This window comes from Eumetopias jubatus, unplaced genomic scaffold, assembly GCF_037043125.1.
Source record: "Eumetopias jubatus isolate StellerSeaLion01/CBP00866 unplaced genomic scaffold, mEumJub1_p1.0 scaffold_8, whole genome shotgun sequence".
NCBI lineage: Eukaryota > Metazoa > Chordata > Mammalia > Carnivora > Otariidae > Eumetopias > Eumetopias jubatus.
Genome location: NW_028274814.1, coordinates 39,097,563 through 39,114,639, shown reverse-complemented (window position 1 = coordinate 39,114,639; position 17,077 = coordinate 39,097,563). Strand labels below are relative to the sequence as shown.

At 47.4% G+C, this 17,077-nt stretch overlaps 1 protein-coding gene and 2 pseudogenes across 2 annotated transcripts; all 3 read right to left on the bottom strand.

Annotated features, from left to right (window-relative positions):
• Positions 1-1,619: 1,619 nt before the first annotated feature.
• Positions 1,620-6,797, bottom strand: FBXL14 (F-box and leucine rich repeat protein 14). 2 transcript variants are annotated; one of them, XM_088025857.1, is made up of 2 exons: positions 4,866-6,797; positions 1,620-3,486 (listed from the first exon to the last, which is right to left on the bottom strand). In XM_088025857.1, the coding sequence occupies exons 1-2, from the start codon at positions 6,062-6,064 to the stop codon at positions 3,399-3,401; spliced, it is 1,287 nt and encodes a 428-aa protein (XP_087881983.1). In that variant the 5' UTR covers positions 6,065-6,797; the 3' UTR covers positions 1,620-3,398. The 2 variants fall into 2 exon arrangements, with proteins under 2 accessions (XP_087881983.1, XP_087881982.1); XM_088025856.1 differs by having other exon boundaries at positions 1,620-6,794.
• LOC114222507 (uncharacterized) lies at positions 6,316-10,398 on the bottom strand (annotated as a pseudogene).
• Positions 10,399-13,260: 2,862 nt separating this feature from the next.
• Positions 13,261-16,457, bottom strand: LOC114222506 (large ribosomal subunit protein eL20 pseudogene; annotated as a pseudogene).
• Positions 16,458-17,077: the final 620 nt, after the last annotated feature.

Below are 17,077 nucleotides of genomic sequence, written 5' to 3'. Positions count from 1 at the left end.
TTAACTTGCTACATCACGTTTGAACAAAAATGAGAGATGTGGCCTAAGCATAGGCCTGCGTCCGAATATAGCTTTCCAGTGTCTGATCCTGTGCTCTGCAGTAGTTCATCAGAAAGCCTCACCTCGGCCTCCCGAGGGGTTCCGAGGGGCACGAAATTTAGGTCTTGCCCTCTACGAAATGGACAGAACAACCTGAAGAGGGAGTGAGGTGAGCTGCAGGGAAGACAAGGGAGCCGAGAGGACCCTGCCCGTGTGTCTTACTGGAGCGGCCCTCTGTCCAGCAGGGCAGCGCGGAGCGGAGACCAGGGGCCCTCCCTTGCAGGGCACCAGCAAGAGACGGTTGCCAGAATCTGCAAGGAGGCCTCGGTTTTGTTTTACAAATCCGATCCTTTATTCCAGAGGTTCTTGTTCTCTGGAAACACAGTGGTTCCTGGGGGCCACTACCGTTCCCCTTTGAGAACTTGAGTTCACATTTTCTAACTCAGAAGCGGAAAAAGGTTTTGCTTATGTCAAGACCAGCGTCTCTCTAGTAGGCGCGGCAGGAAAACACCAGGATTTAGGGGGGAGGCCATGCTTCAATTTACATATCAAGCGTCCTTTTTTCAGAGAAAGTTCTTACCTTTAAAAGGAAACTCCAATAAAAGGAAACATTTGCTTTTTCAGATCTTTGTTGTTGATGTGAATCATTAAAGAGTATGATCAATTTGTGAATTTTCTTAACTAAAGACATACTATAAGTTAGGCAAGCATCCCTTTCCCTGTTGCCAAATGTGGGATAAATCGGGCGGGCCCTCCCCTGCCTTAGGACTGAGGAATCCCGCAGGAGGGAGTCCACAGCAGGGAGCATCATGCAGCACCACACTTCTAGCTGGAGGCCTATCACGGCCCTTAGGGACTGCAGAAACCGAACCCCACTGTTGCATTTATCATCTCTTCCAGACTTCAAGGGCTACTACCCAAAGAAAGGTATACGGAGCCCTTTCCCCACCACCACCCAAACAGTTTCTATGAGGTTTATTACTTCTAGGTGATAAAGTTTGCACGAAGTTCCCATTTTGGTTTTTCACTTCTGAAGTTGCAGCAAATACCCAAACCAGGTTTTTTTCTGCTATTCTAAAAACTGCCCTGATGTGCCTTTTAACTTTTGTAGCACCCGCAAAATATCATCATGTCCTTTTCTTTAGTGCTTTGGTCTTTAAAAGCATTTCTTTCCATTCCAGTAGTTATGGTGGAGATTGGATCCACCCATATCCCCTTTTAAGTTGTGCCCTGGGGCCTGGGCTTGTCCACACGGTGATCAGACAGCTACCACTCATTTCTGTGAGGTCACCTCACTGGAACTCAAGGTATGATCAGTAACTGAACCTTCTCAGAGGACAGAAGGGAGCTAGACTTTGGAGCTGGCCCTGGTGTGCGTCCCGGTTTCCCTCCGTTAGTGGCTGGGTGACTTCAGGCGAGTACTACGCCCTATCTGGAAATCAGGATACCTGTTTCAACAGGTTGCTTTGAGGACTGAAAGGAGAAATTTACAGGGACCATGCAAAGCATACCCCCGGTTCTCAACACATATTCATTTCTTTCCATCCACGAAGGTTGAGAGATAAACAGTTAACCTTGGCTGATGAAAGTAAATGGTTTATTCATCGTTTCCAGAGACACTCCAGATATATTCGTAAGTATACCCAGTTCAGGTTGAGGACAGCAGGTCCATGATCTTAACTTTCAAACATTAATTTACCGACCTTTAGTCAGGCTTATCTTTAGCCTTTCAAGTAAAAAACAAAACCAAACAGAAAAGTGGAAAACCCTTCCCGTTAGTTGGTAGGATTATCTTGTGTATTAAAATGAAGAATGTGAGCACAGAGTCTAAGACTTAGGAGGTGCCCAAATTTTTGACTGAATCCATACAGTCATGCAGTCTCTTGAAAGAAAAACAGCCCGAGAACTTACAGCTTGTGGAACCTTCATGCGGTATAGTGCCAAATGCTAAATTAGAAAGCTGACCCTAAATCCACGTCCCGACTTCTTACTAGGGTTCACACATTTTTTTTTCCAGGCAATAAGCACTGTAACCTAAGAGGGAAGGAAGAGATCCACACCTTCCCCAAAGAAAAGGAAGATGGATCTAGTGTCAGGCTCAATTAGACCCAATTGTGATGGCTCTCCAAAAAGGAACAATGCTGCTTTTGTGATATGCTCAAGCAGAAAGCTTGGAAATTTTACAAAACAATCTCACCCCAAGAGAAACTTGGGTTCTAGCTAGCTCTCTTCCTGGAAAGAGGTGTCTTTGCAGGAAAGTTTTATACCGCTCTTATTAGCTCTTGCTGGGATCTGTATTTTTTTTGTTGTTTAAAAAAAAAATCTCAGAAACAACTAAGACCTATGTGAAACCAGGAATGTGAATTACTCCACTGTTGGGAACATTTATACCCTGCCACTTCCGCAGCCCAGCCACAGGGGTGTTGATTAGTTACTGTCTACCAGAGGGAACTCTTTGCTAGATTGTTGGTATTCATTGATCTGCCCCAAATTCAGCCTAAGAGCCCTCACCACAGTGGATCCGAGTGGAGTGGCGAGCTTCAGCGCTGGAAGTGCTTAAAATGCAAATGTGCAAGAACTCCTGGCCAACCTCCCCATCCCCCAGGAAAGTGCTTAAATACAGTGGGGCCTGGAGGAGAATGTTAAAAAGAGGGGCTGAACTGCCTTCCTCCTTTCCACCAGGACCCTCACTCACACTGTGAGATTCAGCATGCATGACTGAGCAAGTGAGCGAGCAAGCAAGGACAGCGCTCTTTTAACTTTTCTGAACAATGGCTTCAGTTCCCTCCACCCTTCACCATTTCACATCCTCCCCACACCCACTCAAAGTGGAAAGAAGCCCGTCTTTTCTTCCCCACTTCCACATCTCATGACCCATTTTTCAACAGGACCCCTGGATCTCATTTCCACCCTGGGGAAACTGTGACTCTTACAGATCTAGTTTTTAAAAAGTTCCATTTTGTTCAGTTTCTTTCAATTTCCATGTTGTTGACAGTTTAAAACCAAAAATTATATAAATCTCCAGTCCAGTCACATTTCTAGCAACAAAACATTTAGATGTCAGTAGTAAACCTTATACAGAATAAATGTGTAACCATGAGCTTACTCACACCACATAGGATGCACCGAACTCTATACCTTAAATCCTCCTAGAGTAAGTACACAAACAGCACCTCCTACTTTGGCATGTACCCAAACACACACTGCCTTCAAAATAATTCACAGATACAAGGTTTTTTGTTTTTGTTTTGTTTTTTTTTTTCAAAAACATACTTCATATTTCCTCTTTTATTATATAAATATCAGTTTAACCTTTTACTGTAAGAATATAAATGTTTTAAGAGGATCTTTGTTATTATTTATACAAATTCACAAACAGTACAATTAATTGATAAAGGTCTCTGGGTTTCTTTAACTCCATGGTCTCGCATGTTGCTGTGGAGGATTCTAAAAAAATAAACAAAAACTCCAACAAAAATATACATCCTACTCAAAAGCGATTTTTTTTAAAGCCACAAGTTCCAACCCCCACCAAAATAAAGAAAGCCATCTATGCCTCCATTTAGAAACAGATTTTTGTTAAAACCCACAAATTCCCATTTTATTAACAGAACATAGATAAGACGTGAGTTTTAGTCTCCTCCCCTTCACGTTACAGCCCCAGGGGCTCCGTAGGCCAACTCTGCTCCTCTGCTTCCAACAGGAAGCCTCACCATGTGACCTTTTTTGTGGGGACACTTGGAAGAGGGTGAGGGTAGGGCAAAATTTGCATATATAATAATCATTTTCAAGACACAATCTGCATCTCAAACAAACAAAAGTTCAACTCTCATTTCTTCCACACATTTGTGCTATAAATTAAGTCAAGATTTACGAACACCGTTGGGCCCTCAAATCCCAATGCGCAAGGAAAAAAAAAAAATTATAGCCAGAATGTGGAAGTGGGACACACTGGATGGATGGAGTTTGGGAAGAAGCCAAAACAAAAAAGACGTACAAACCCAATGGGCATCTTTCCAGTCTAGGCACAAAAATGTTTGTCTCAAAATATCTCTCTTGTAGAATTCCAGGGCTTCAGAGAAAAAAGTAAACTAAAACGAGGTAGCCAGACATATATATATGTATATATATATAATTTATATATATATAATATATAGACTATATTCAGCAGAAAAAAAAAGGACCGTGATTTCGAATTTCTTCAAAAAATAAAAACATGAAAAAGAAAGACAATTAAAAGGAAATGAGCGTGAACAGCAGAGTACTGTAGGAGAAGTGATGAGAAGAGCCTGGGATTAGTTACAATCTGGAAGGAAGGAGGGTGAAAAGGCCGTGGTAGTTGGGTTTGCTCTTTATACATTTCAAAATAAAAACCAGATCACAGTATTCAAATAAAAGCTTAAGGAAGGCAGACATTTTCCTCAACTCCCCCAGGGTTTTAAGGACTAGGCCATCCCCACCCCTCCCCCATTTCCAAATGTAAAGCAGTGGGGATACAGTAGCTCAAACAGTCCTCCATCCCCCTGCAGAGAGGAGTGGGTGGGTAAGTAGCTGAATCCGGCTCTCCATCGTCAGGGGAAACGAGAGGTGAGTAAGGTAGGGGTAGCAGAGGAACCCCAGATGCAATGGGAATGGGTGTGTAGTGGGCCGAGGTGCTGGAGGAGGGAGAAAATGAGCCTGAGGCTTCGTGTCACTGCCCCCATCTCATCCGCTACAATGATCTATGTGTAAGTGTGCATGTCGAGTGGGGGGCGGGGGGCGGGGGCGTGGTGGTGACCGGAGGAAGAACAGGGCGGGACAAGGGGAGCAGGTGCTGCTGCCCTCACCTGACCTTCTCACTGTCCGTCATCTGCCAGAGTCCCAGGTTGAGTACCTTGAGGCAGGGCAGCTGCGTGATGCGCTCCAGGCCGCGCTTGGTGATTCGGGTACAGCCGTACAGGTCTATGCCAGTGAGCTGGCTCAGGTGCTCAGCGATCAGCTCCAGGCCCTTGTCTGTGATGCGCACACACTGTCCGATGTTGAGCGTGCGCAGCCCGTGCATCTGCCGCACCATGCGGTTGATGCCATCATCGCTGATGTGGCAGGAGCAGAGGGAGAGGGATTTGAGGCCGTCCAGGCCCTGGGCTATGTAAGCCAGACTCTGGTCCCCCACCTTGTCACAGAACGACACATCCAGCCCTGAGAGGCGCAGACTGCCCATGGCCAGGTGCATGATGCCCGTGTCACTGATGTTATCGCAGGAGCGCAGGTTAAGGCTGCGTAGGCTGCCCATGTGCGACAGGTGCAGGAGGCCCGCGTCCGAGATGCCCCCACAGAAGCTGAGGTTGAGGAGCCTCAGGCCCGTCAGCCCCCGGGAGATGTGCTTTAGAGAAAGGTCAGTGAGCTTCTGGCAGTCCTGCAGCGTGAGCTGCTCCAGGCCCAGGCAGCCCTCGGCCGCGCTGCGCGTCATGCCGGCCAGGTGCCCGATGCCCACGTCCGAGAGGTGGCGGCAGCTGCGGAGATTAAGGCTCTTGAGGCGCTGCAGGCCCCAGGCGATGAGCAGGAGGCCGGTGTTGGTGATGTTGCTGCAACCCCCCAGCTCCAGCACCTCCAGGCCCTTGAGGTACTGGGCTATGCGGCCCAGGCTGCTGTCGGTGATCTGCTTGCAGAGGCTCAGGTTGAGGGCACGCAGGGAGCCGATCTCCTGCACAAACGCGTGGCCCAGCCCGTTGTCAGTGAGGTTGTAGCAGCCGCTTAGGTTGAGGCTCTCGATGTTGGCCATGCCCTGGATCACGTAGCTGAGGCTGCGGCGGAGGCTCAGGATCTGCACACGGCGGATACCCCGGGCCTGCAGGCTGGGGAACAGCGACGGGTTGGCCCGGCGCAGGTGCAGCTTGGCCTCCACCCCCCGCCACACCGACTTGTGGTAGGCGGCGTCCCGCCAGGCCGTGCACACCTGCGCCGCGCGCCCCTTATCCCGGACGTCCAGGTAGCCGAAGATCATGGCCAGCAGCTCGGGGAACAAGCACGAGATGTGGGTCTCCATCTTCCTCCTCCCCCCTCCGCGGCGCCGGGGGGAGGAGGCGCGGGCCCCGCCGCTCCTGTCCCGAGAGGCGACAAGAGCGGTTCGCCCCGGCCGCTACCGCCGCCGCCTCGGGCCCAACGGACGGCCCCTCCCCGCCTTCCGGCTCCGGCCGCCGCCGCCGCTCCTCCTCCTGGTCCGTCCGTCCTTCCTTCCTTCCTGCCGGCTTCTCCTCCCTTCCCTTCCCTCCCCCCGCCCCGGGCTCCGCTCGGTGTTCACATCCCGGGCGGGGAAAGCGCCCTCTCACTCACTCCCGAGCCCGGCCGGGCCGCCGCCTCCGCCGCCTCCGCCGCCTCCGCCGCCTCGGGTCTAACCACGCCGCGCTCGGGCCGCGCCGCTCCGCCCGCTCCGCCCGCTCCGCCGCCGCTCCCACGCCCCCTGCCGCATCCTCTGCCTCTTGCCACTGCCGCCGCCGGCCGCCGACGCTGCTGCTCCGGGCCGGCGGGCCGGCCGGGGGGTCCCGGGGGCTGAGAGCACGGGCTCCGGGCGCCGAGGAGGCTTCCTGCTGCCTTTGTCTCTCGCCCGCTTTTCAAACCTCCCAGCCCGGGCCGCCCGCACTCCGCCGCCCAGGCGGGGGGACCTGGAGGCCAATCCGGGCCACCGGGCGCACGTTCCTTCACCCCCACCCCCCGCCGTCCGCGGCCAGTTGGGAGCTGCGGGCCCGGGCACGGAGGACGCCGCGGCCGGCGCGGCCGGAGCGCGGCTCGGCGCCGGGCCCGGGGCGAGCAGGCGGGCCGCGCGTTTGGTAGAGTCCGGGCCGGACCCCTCTGCCCGACTGCTCCTTCGCGCGTCCCCTCCCGCCGTGCTCCCCCCGCGCGCGCCCGCGCAATGGTACGAGCCTGCGCTGCCGGAACTGTCGGGGCCGTTACCCTGGAAACCGAGTTCTTCCTAGTCTGGTTGCCCTGATTTTTAACCCTGTAGGCGCCATTTGAGAGCAGCTGTCAGCCGGGCTCTTCCCCACCCTTCTCCTTTTCACCCCGTAGCCCGCTATTGAGCCATTCCCTTTCTGGGCCACGCCCCAACCCCATTCCTTCTCTTTTTCTTTGCTGCTGACGTCTGCGCAGTCTTTTCCCATAGTTTACCCCTACCATTCCTGACCCTTCCTTTACACCCTTCTCCCTTTATTATCCCTGCAAGACCCTCCTCCCAGTGGTAGTACTCAATAATTATCACTCCAACTCTCCTTCCTTTTTTTACTGTTCCTAATGCCTCTTAACATGTCCCTGTTATCACACCCCCAGTCTTCCCCAACGGGGCTGCTTCCTACGATTCCTTTCTCTCCGGTCTTGTGCCTCAAATTACGGAGAAATTCGGCTTTATTCATGACTACCTTAGCTTGACCCTGACCCTCCGCAGCCCTCATTCTAGCATTACCCATTCCTGCTGCCTTCTAGCATCTTCTGTTTGTTTCTAGACACCGCTGTGGTACTTTATACATAAAAACTTCCTTCCACTTCCGCACTTTGTTGCTGAACTGTGGACTGCCGGGAGCGCCACGGATGCCCTCGCATCGCGCCAGCCTGCTTTGCACTTAGAAGAGAGCAGCCGTCCCTAAGCCTTGCTTTATGATCTTTTTCCTTCTCACCAGCCTCTTGGACTAAATATAAATTGTACGGACAGTTGTGCTGAGAGTATATTTGTATGTACTAACACAAAGATACTTTTTAAATAAAACACAGCGACTATTGAACTTCGTTTAAGGTGCTGCAAGCAAATGTCTGCTGGTTTATAAACTGGGTTTTAGGGAACCAGGGCAGTGCTCTCTTTTGGAATGTGGCTCTTGGGTCTTAAATGCCGGCACAGACGATAGGATTTCAGCGTTCCCAACTAACTATCCCCAAACCAAGAATCTTTGGATCAGAGAAAATGACCCTCTGTACTTTTAATGAACTCATGGGTCCATACAACCTCATACAGGACAACCTGGTATGTTTATCAGAAAAGGAAAATGGTTTCATTGATTCTTTGAGGGCCCAAACAAGATATTGAATGGGTTCCCTATTCAGTATGTGAGATTAACTTTTGTCCACCTCTCTTTGCCGGGGAGACCAATACTAGACCAAGTACATACAGATTCACTAATAGAAGATATTTTAGACACCCACCCCCCACCTCCCCTGTTCCTAAATCAGGAAATGCAGATTACAAGTTTGCTTCCTCACCCACGTTACACATGGTGTGAGGCCCATAGATTTTTATAACCTTTCTGAAATAATAGACTGTACTGTTAGTCACCTAGATGATCCAGATGCACTGTGACAATAAGATGTCACGATTCTGCGCCATACCCGAGCTAATACTCTTCTCCTAGAATATATCTGGCCTTATATTTGTCTCAGTCACTTATGCCTAAATTTTTACCTTAAACTCTACATGAAAGTCACTTTTTTGTTGTTGTGCTGAGGATGTAGATGTGTTTGTATTGATGTCAAAGTATGAATCCCAAACACCTTAATCCTACTGTACACAAAACAAAGTGCTAGACCACACATGGGTCCAGGAGAGTGTATTTGTAGACTGGGAGCATGACCTGAAGAAAAGGAGCTTAGTGGTTCTCCTCTAGACAGGCCATTGTTCTCAAGTCTGAAGAGTCATTCAGAGGTGCCCAGAGCACTTTCTCTAGAAGTTGGCCACCTGATCCTAATTTTGGCAAAACTTTTTCTTGAGGGGAACTCTGGAATTTTATTAATACAAAGCATTTTGTTTAATACATTCAAACATATTTCAAGGATTTTCAGTAATACAATTGTTTTCATGTTCAACAAATAGGAAAATAAACATCAAGAGGCATCTCAGGAAATGAACATTAGTGAACAAAAAGAGGTGTGGCATCAAAGAGCCCTATGCTGTCTGGAGACATAGTGACTTTGTATGGCTTTGAGAAAATGTGTCCCTTTTTGGCTCTCAGTTTCCTCATGTGACACGAGGGTGATTTGACTGGATAACCTTCAGAGGCCTTTCCAGTAGTAACACTCTAGGAGACCATGAGCCTACATTAGTCCTGTTGTCTTCTCAACCCTAGAATTTATGGATTGTGCCTAAGGCAGGCCAAGATTAAGAATATTTTCACATGCAGTAGCTTCTTGGGGATTTTGGTTTCAGTTCAGATTTGGGGCACAAAAGTGGATGGAGGGTATCGTGGAGCAGAGACCCTGATAATCTGAAAAAGATGGATACCAATGTAGAAAATCCTCTGGATAGCTGTTCATTTTTTCCCCCACTTTCCTGAATTTTATTAAAGAAAAAGCAATGATGGTAAATCTCTAGAGTGTAGTCGATTTTCTGGGCATCTTCCCTTGAAAATGTGACATTGGATTTCCGAACACATGCCAGAGTGTACATGGTTCCCAATTGTACTAAGTAGGTGAGAAGCTGAAATCCTAAACTGTTCCCCAGTCTGTGGTCTGTCTTTGGATTGGCAGTAATTGCCTGAACAGCTACTATGTGTGGCTTCATGAATTTTTGTCTGTAGCTCTCCGAGCTCTTCTATGTGCAGCAATCACAGAATTTGAGCAGCTTCATTAAGAACCACATATCTTGTGTTAAAACCAAGAGTTAGGGATGCCTGGGTGGCTCAGTCGTTAAGCGTCTGCCTTCGGCTCAGGTCATGATCCCGGGGTCCTGGGATCGAGTTCCACATCGGGCTCCTTGCTCAGTGAGGAGCCTGCTTCTCCCTCTCCCTCTGCTGCTCCCCCTGCTTGTGCTCTCTCTCTCTCTCTCTGACAAAATCAATAAATAAAAATTAAAAAAAAAAAACCCAAGAGTTGTTTGCCTAAAGTAACAGGCAAGCCCTGTTTTGTTTGATTTGCTGTAGCAGCTGCATCCTGGACTAAAATGCGAATTACCTTAAGCATTACCAGGTAGTCATCCTGACAGCTGAATCTGAAGAAGGTTAGCCAAAGCCATTACACCAGCCTTAAAAATCAGGATTATTTACATCCAGATGGATCAATGCCTCTACATTGCTGGCAATTTTTGTATTATCATGTACCAAGTCCTTGAATTTTTTCAGCATTATCTCCAGACTCAAGTCCTACAGCTAAACCAAGAAGCCAGTCAATTGTTTCTTGCCCGTCTTGAATCCTGAAAGGACAGTTAACATCTCTGAGATACTTTTCAAAGAACTTGGGCTGGTCACTACTGTGGATGTTTCCTAAATTACCTCTGCCTTCAATCTTGTAGTGTCTGATTTTCTGGTCTTCAAGCCAAACAATAAAGTTTCTAAATTCTGGTTCATCTTTGCAGTTGAAGCCAGCAGGGTTATGGTAGTCGAGGGCCATCAGCCTGCCTTGGAACATGGTCCCTCCTTCTTGCCCTAGTTCCCTGGGCTTCTCCGGGGAGAGGGGAGGCAAGGAGGGGCAGGCAGCTCAAGTACTGGCAGCGCTGGATGGCTGTTCATGTTTTAAGGACTTGTTGAGATCTTTCAACAAGTTGCAACCGGAAAGAAGTTTTTTCTGAATGTGCTTCTGTATAGAAGCAGAAATGACAGCCTTATATAGGAAGTCTCTCCAAAACTTTACCAAGATATTTTTAAGGAACTAGATTTTCAGATAGGGTGTGTTTTTCACCTGGGTGAGGCCTGGGAAAACTGAGAGGCCCAACCCAAATATCAAGCTTACTTAAGGGCGTGTATACTTCCTCATTCAGAGAGGGAAGATCTGGCAGGAAAGATCAGAAGAGATCTGTAGCTTTTTAAACTCATTCAAAAAAATGTAGATCCAAAACTAGTGACCCAGAATCTAGCTGGTAGGTATTATTAGACCAAAGGAGTTAAAATATTTTGTGTGTGCTTTATTTGTTTTTTTAAAGATTTATTTATTTATTTGAAAGAGAGTGTGTGAGAGGGGGGCGGGGGGTGGGGGGGCGGCCCAGAGGAAGAGGGAGAGACGCAGACTCCCAGTGAATGGTGAGCCCAACTTGGGCCTTGATCCCAGGGCCCCGAGATCATGACCTGAGCTGAAATCAAGTCAGTCCTTTATCCATCTGAGCCACCCTAGCACCCCTTGTGTGTGTTTTATATTAACTCTAAAGTATCCATGGCACAATGTCCATTACGTAGTAGCGTAGTAGCGGGCACCCTGTAAATTTGTTGAGCTGAAATGAATGAGAGCAGTAATAACATAATATCTTTATGAAAGACTTCAGGCATATCAAAACTTCTCCAAGAGTCTGGACAACCAATAGCAATGGATATCTGAGATTTATAAAATGGTACCTTTCCAACTACTTTCCAACTTCAAGATTTCTTGACAGCAACATTCTTTTCATTTCTAGTATTACTAAACAAGAGAATACCTTGGGGCACCTCTTGGTTAGAGAATATTAAAGATAATAGAGGGCGAGGACTTGATTCACTGATTGCAAATAAAAGATTTAAGCAGCAGCAAAGGAACAAATAGCCTGGTTTTATTTTTTTATTTTTATTTTTTAAATATTTTATTCATTTATTTGACAGAGAGAGCACAAGCAGGCAGAGCAGCAGACAGAGGGAGAGGGAGAAGCAGGCTCTCTGCGGAGCAAGGAGCCGGATGCGGGGCTCTATCCCAGGACCCTGGGATCATGACCTGAGCCAAAGGCAGATGCTTAACGACCGAGCCACCCGGGCGCCCCAAATAGTCTGATTTTAAAATGGGCAAAGGACTTGAATAGACATTTCTCCAAAGAAGATATATAAATGGACAACGAGCATATGGAAAGATGCTAAACACCAGTAATTGTTAGGGAAATGCAAATTAAAAGCACAATAAGATAGCACCTCACACCTATGAGGATAGCTGCTATTAATAAAACAGAAAATAAACAAGTGTTGGTGACAACGTAGAGAAATTGGAACCCTGACATACTGTTGGTGGGAATGTAGGATGAGCCCCTGTGGAAAACAGTATGATGGGTCTTCAAAAACTTAAGAACAGAACTACCATAGGTATGATCCAGCAATTCCACTTCTGGGTTTATAACGCCCAAAATGAAAGCAGGGTCTGAAAGAGATATTTGTACACCCATCTTCATAGCATTATTTACAATAGCCAAAATGTGGAAGCAACGCAAGTGTCCATCATGATGACTGGATAAGCAAAATGTGGTATCTACATGCAGCTTTAAAAAGGAGGGAAATTCTGGCACAGCTACATCGTGGAGGAATCTTGAGGACATAATGCTGAGTGAAATAAGCCAGTCACAAAAAGACAAATACTGTATGATTTCACTTATATGAGGTATGTAGAATAATCAAAGAAACAGAAAGTAGAATGGTGTTTGCCAGAGGCTTGGAGGAGGAAGAAATGGGGAATTGTTTATTGGATATAGGGTTTCATTTTTGCAAGATGGAAAGTTCCAGAGATTTGTTGCGCAATGTGAATATACTTAACACTACTGAATTATATACTCAAAAACAGTGAAGATGGTGAATTTTACATTATATGTATTTCACTGTAATTATAAATGTTTAAATAGGGGCGCCTGGGTGGCTCAGTCGTTAAGCGTCTGCCTTCGGCTCAGGTCATGATCCCAGGGTCCGGGAATCAAGTCTCGCTTCAGGCTCCCTGCTCAGCGGGAAGCCTGCTTCTCCCTCTCCCTCTCCCACTCTCCCTGCTTGTTTTCCCTCTCTCGCTGTGTCTCCGTCAAATAAATAAATAAAATCTTTTTTAAAAATGTTTAAATAGGGTGCGTGGGTGGCTCAGTTGGTTAAGCAACTGCCTTTGGCTCAGGTCATGATCCTGGAGTCCCGGGATCGAGTCCCACATCGGGCTCCCTGCTCAGCGGGGAGTCGACTTCTCCCTCTGACCCTCTTCCCTCTGGTGCTCTCTATCTCTCATTCTCTCTCTCTCAAATAAATAAATAAAATCTTTTTAAAAAAATATTTAAATAGAACATTTTGAAATAAAGATGTAAATAAAAGGGAAAAAATAGGTGAAAATTGTTCTGTCAACAAACTGCAAGGAATACCCTGAACTATTTGTTTACTCTTCCCAAATTATTAGTTTGCTATATTCTATAAACATGGGCTTTAACCACCACAATAAAAATCAGGGCTTGGGGTCTGGGTAGCTAGAGCCCTCTCATTAGGGTGACTGTGCACTTTATTTTTTATTTTTATTATTTGGTGGGGAGGGGGCTTCCCAAGGAATTTATTTGGGCTGACCTGGGGACAGGGAGGCTCTGCATCTAAAAGAAGGTGTTGGGCCTCTTGGTGGTGAAGTGTGGCTTGTGCTGGCGCCACAGGCCCCGGTGGGGCAGCGGGGACTTGATCTGGCTGCAGGCTCCTCCACCTTCATGATGGGGGCACTTGCTGGCTGCAGGCTCCTCCACCTTCATGATGGGGGAGCCAGTGGGCGCCCATGTCCGGGTAGCCCTGGTGACAGCGCCCCCAGTGGTCAGGTGCCGGGACTCCCGGTACAGGCCGTGTGCGGGCGCCGCTCTGGAAGTCGCAGCGCAGCCAGGCCCCGAAGTTCCAAACCCGCCAGGGGGGATTTCTCCAACATCTGTCCACACTGGACAGTTCCCCTGAAGACTCCTTTTTTCTTTCAGATTTTCGTTTATTTGACAGAGACACAGCGAGAGAGGGAACGCAAGCAGGGGGAGTGGGAGAGAGGGAGAAGCAGGCTTCCCAAAGACCGGGGAACCCGATGTGGGGCTCGATCCCAGGACCCTGGGATCATGACCTGAGCCGAAGGCAGACGCTTAACGACTGAGCCGCCCCTACCCTGAAGACTTTTTCGTCTTCTTCCGCTGAGACACGAAGCACCAGAAGGGGGACTTGGCGACCCCATGACGAAGTGCAAAGATTCGCACGCGATAGAGGGGCGCAGTGCGGCGTCTGGGGTGGGCAGGCAGCGCGCCCAGGCCTTCAGGGTGCCGTCCCTGCTCTCGCCGTCACCCACGAAAGGCGACTGTGCAATTTGTTGTCCAAACTGGAAAAACTCATGAGAGCGAAAGGGGTGCTACTAATGATTACACCCCCGCCCGCATGAATGGTCACTCCCTCCCTCTCTGGAAACGAGTTGCCATTTGTAATTTGCAACTTCTGAGCATTAACTCTAGTTATTTTATTTTTTAAAGATTTGACCCAGAGAGGGTGCCCCCTGCATGGGGCTCCCTGCTCAGTGGGGAGTCTGCTTCTCCCTCTCCCTCTGCCTCTCCTCCTGCTTGTGTTCTCTCTCTCTGTGTCTCAAATAAATAAGTAAAATCCTTAAAAAAGGTTTGACAGAGAGAGCACAAGCAGGGGAAGTAGCAGAGGGAGAGGGAGAAGCAGACTCCCCACTGAGCAAGGAGCCAGACGCTGGACTTGATCCCAGGACTCTGGGATCATGACCTGAGCCAAAGGCAGACACTTAACCCACTGAGCCACCCAGGCACCCCGAGCATTAACTCTAATGTATGTTTTCATATTTTCAGGCACCTAACCAAAGGATTAGAAATACTTTGATAGAATAATCTCAAATATCAGCTGTCGTTTGTTAATATTAACAAATACCTTAGGTACTTGTTAAAAAAAAAAACCAAACTTTAGGTACTTGTTATAAAGCAGATAGATATAACAACTCTAAAAACATAATAATAATAAGTTGTGTTGTAAATACAGCTGTTTCCAGGGCAGGGAACACCTAACAAGGTAGATTTTCAGTCAGTCAGTAGTTTAGGAAACGTTAAAACAATTTTTGTGCATGGCTCTGTGCTTTGAAGTAGACAAAGATGTGGAAGTGGTGTTTCTGCCTTTAAGGATTGAGGACCAGGCAATGAGCTCCAGGTCACCTGCTCCTAGTGGCTCTTTGCTGGTGTTCCAGTGCCACCAGAGTGATGGAAATAAAATGTTTCAATTTAGAGGGTCACCATAGGGAAGCCTAGAATTGATGAGCAGGTGTTGATGGAGGAAGGTCATTACATAGGGTGGAAACTTATTCAGAGAACAGGCTGAAGTTTTTCCTTGCTTGTTTAGAAAAAAATAAAAACATTACTAGCAGTAATACTTTGCATTGTCATACTTTGTTATGGTTCTTTCATCTTGAGGCATCAGTTAGGTTAATTTTAAAAATCACCTTTTCAAAGAATTTTTGGCTTTTTTTTTCTCTTCAAGAACAAGGAAACTTTAACTCTTATTTATCTGGAATTGGAATTCAGTATCTGAAGTCAGGAAATTTAAGTTCATGGCTTGGAGTTTGCTACTGTTTTTACAAACCAGATTGCCTTGAACAAAAATGTTCTTGGGCGCCTGGGTGGCTCAGTCGTTGGGCGCCTGGGTGGCTCAGTCGTTAAGCGCCTGCCTTTGGCTCTGGTCATGATCTCCAGGTCCTGGGATGGAGCCCCGCATTAGGTTTCCTGCTCAGTAGGGAGTTTGTTTCTCTCTCTCCCTCTCTCTCTCTCTACCCCTCCCCGCCGCTCATTTTCTCTCTTTCTCAAATAAATAAATAAATAAATGCTTAAAAAAAAAAGAAAAGAAAACGGAAAAAAAAATGTTCTTAATTGGCAGTCTTTCTCCTCATTTGCCCAATTCTCTGCTCTCAGACAGTAGAGGCTGATGGCACACATCCAGTCAGGGATGGAGAAGAGGAGCCAGTCAATGTTCTGTCTGGCCCCAGAAAAAAGGCCCAGGGGCGAGGGTGGCTTCCCCGTGTGTCTCCCTTGAATGCCTGGGACATGGGGGCTCCTTAGATCACCTCTGTTCCCATGAGCTCAATCTCCACCAGACTCGGAGTCTGAAGTTGGGCATTGGAATCCTAGCTCTGACATTATAGACACATGGCCTCTGGCAAAGTGACTGAGATTCTTTGAGCTTCAATTTCCTCATCTATAAAATGAAAGTAATTCCTGTTTACAGAAACGTTGTGCAAATTCCCTGAGGGGGGGTGGAATCCACAGGAAAGGAAAGGCCTAGTGTAGAACCTGGCACATAGGAGGGATCTAATGAATGCTATTTTGGTTTTTCTTTGATAAATGCACTGCGGGGAAAAAAAAAAAACCCACACAGGTGTGCCCCCAAATTGTATAGATATACGTTTGCTAACAGTTAAAACATTTTTTTTAATGTTATTTCCTGTTTTTAAGAAATGTGCAGGTTAAAGGAGCGGAAACAGCAAAAGTGCCAGTGCATAATAAAATGATCTTTCAGTTAGAGCAAACCATCCATCCCTCTGCACTCATTGCCTCCTCCAAAAGTCAGGGAGAGAAGCACCTTTCCTTCAGTCACCAGTAGTCCCACACTCTTCTGCCGGAGGAACGTCCAACTTGTTGCCTTCAACGTGTTTTCACGACCAACTCTCACCCTTTTGCTTAGAGCAGTGGTTCTCAAACCTGAGCATGCATCGAAGGCCTTTGAAGCCTTCTCAGTCAGAAGGTCTGGGGTGGGGCCGAGAACTGGCATTTCTAACAAGTTCCCAGGTGATGTTGATGCTGCTGACCCCGGATCACTGCACCCACAACCCCTGGTGAGCAACTTCCTACTACCCAGTTCTCTTTCTCCTGCTTTAAAACTTCTATTAGGGGGCACCTGGGTAGCTCAGTCAGTTAAGCATCTGCCTTCAGTTCAGGTCATGATCTCCAGGTCCTGGGATGGAGCCCCACGTTGGGCTCCCCACTCAGCGGGGAGCCTGCTTCTCCCTCTCCCTCTCCCTCTCCCCCTGCTTGCACTTTCTCTGTCTCTCTCTCAAATGAATAAATAAAATCTTTAAAAAATAAATAAAACTTCTATTAAGTTATACTTCCTAAAGGCTCTCCCTTTTTAGTAGAATAAAAAAATATAGGAAAAAAAGCTATGTTTCCCCCACTCATCTTTTATCTTTTAGATCATAAGCTCATGATGACTGCGTTTTTCCCCCAGTGATACCGTGAAAAAAACATAGGTTTTGTAGTCAGACAGGTTCTGGTTTAAAATCTTGACTCTATTACTTAAAAGCTCTGTGACTTTGGACAAGTTATTTAACCAGTTGGAGCCTTGGTTTTTTTGTCTGTGCAATAGGACTAGTGATTTTTGTGTCTTGGGAG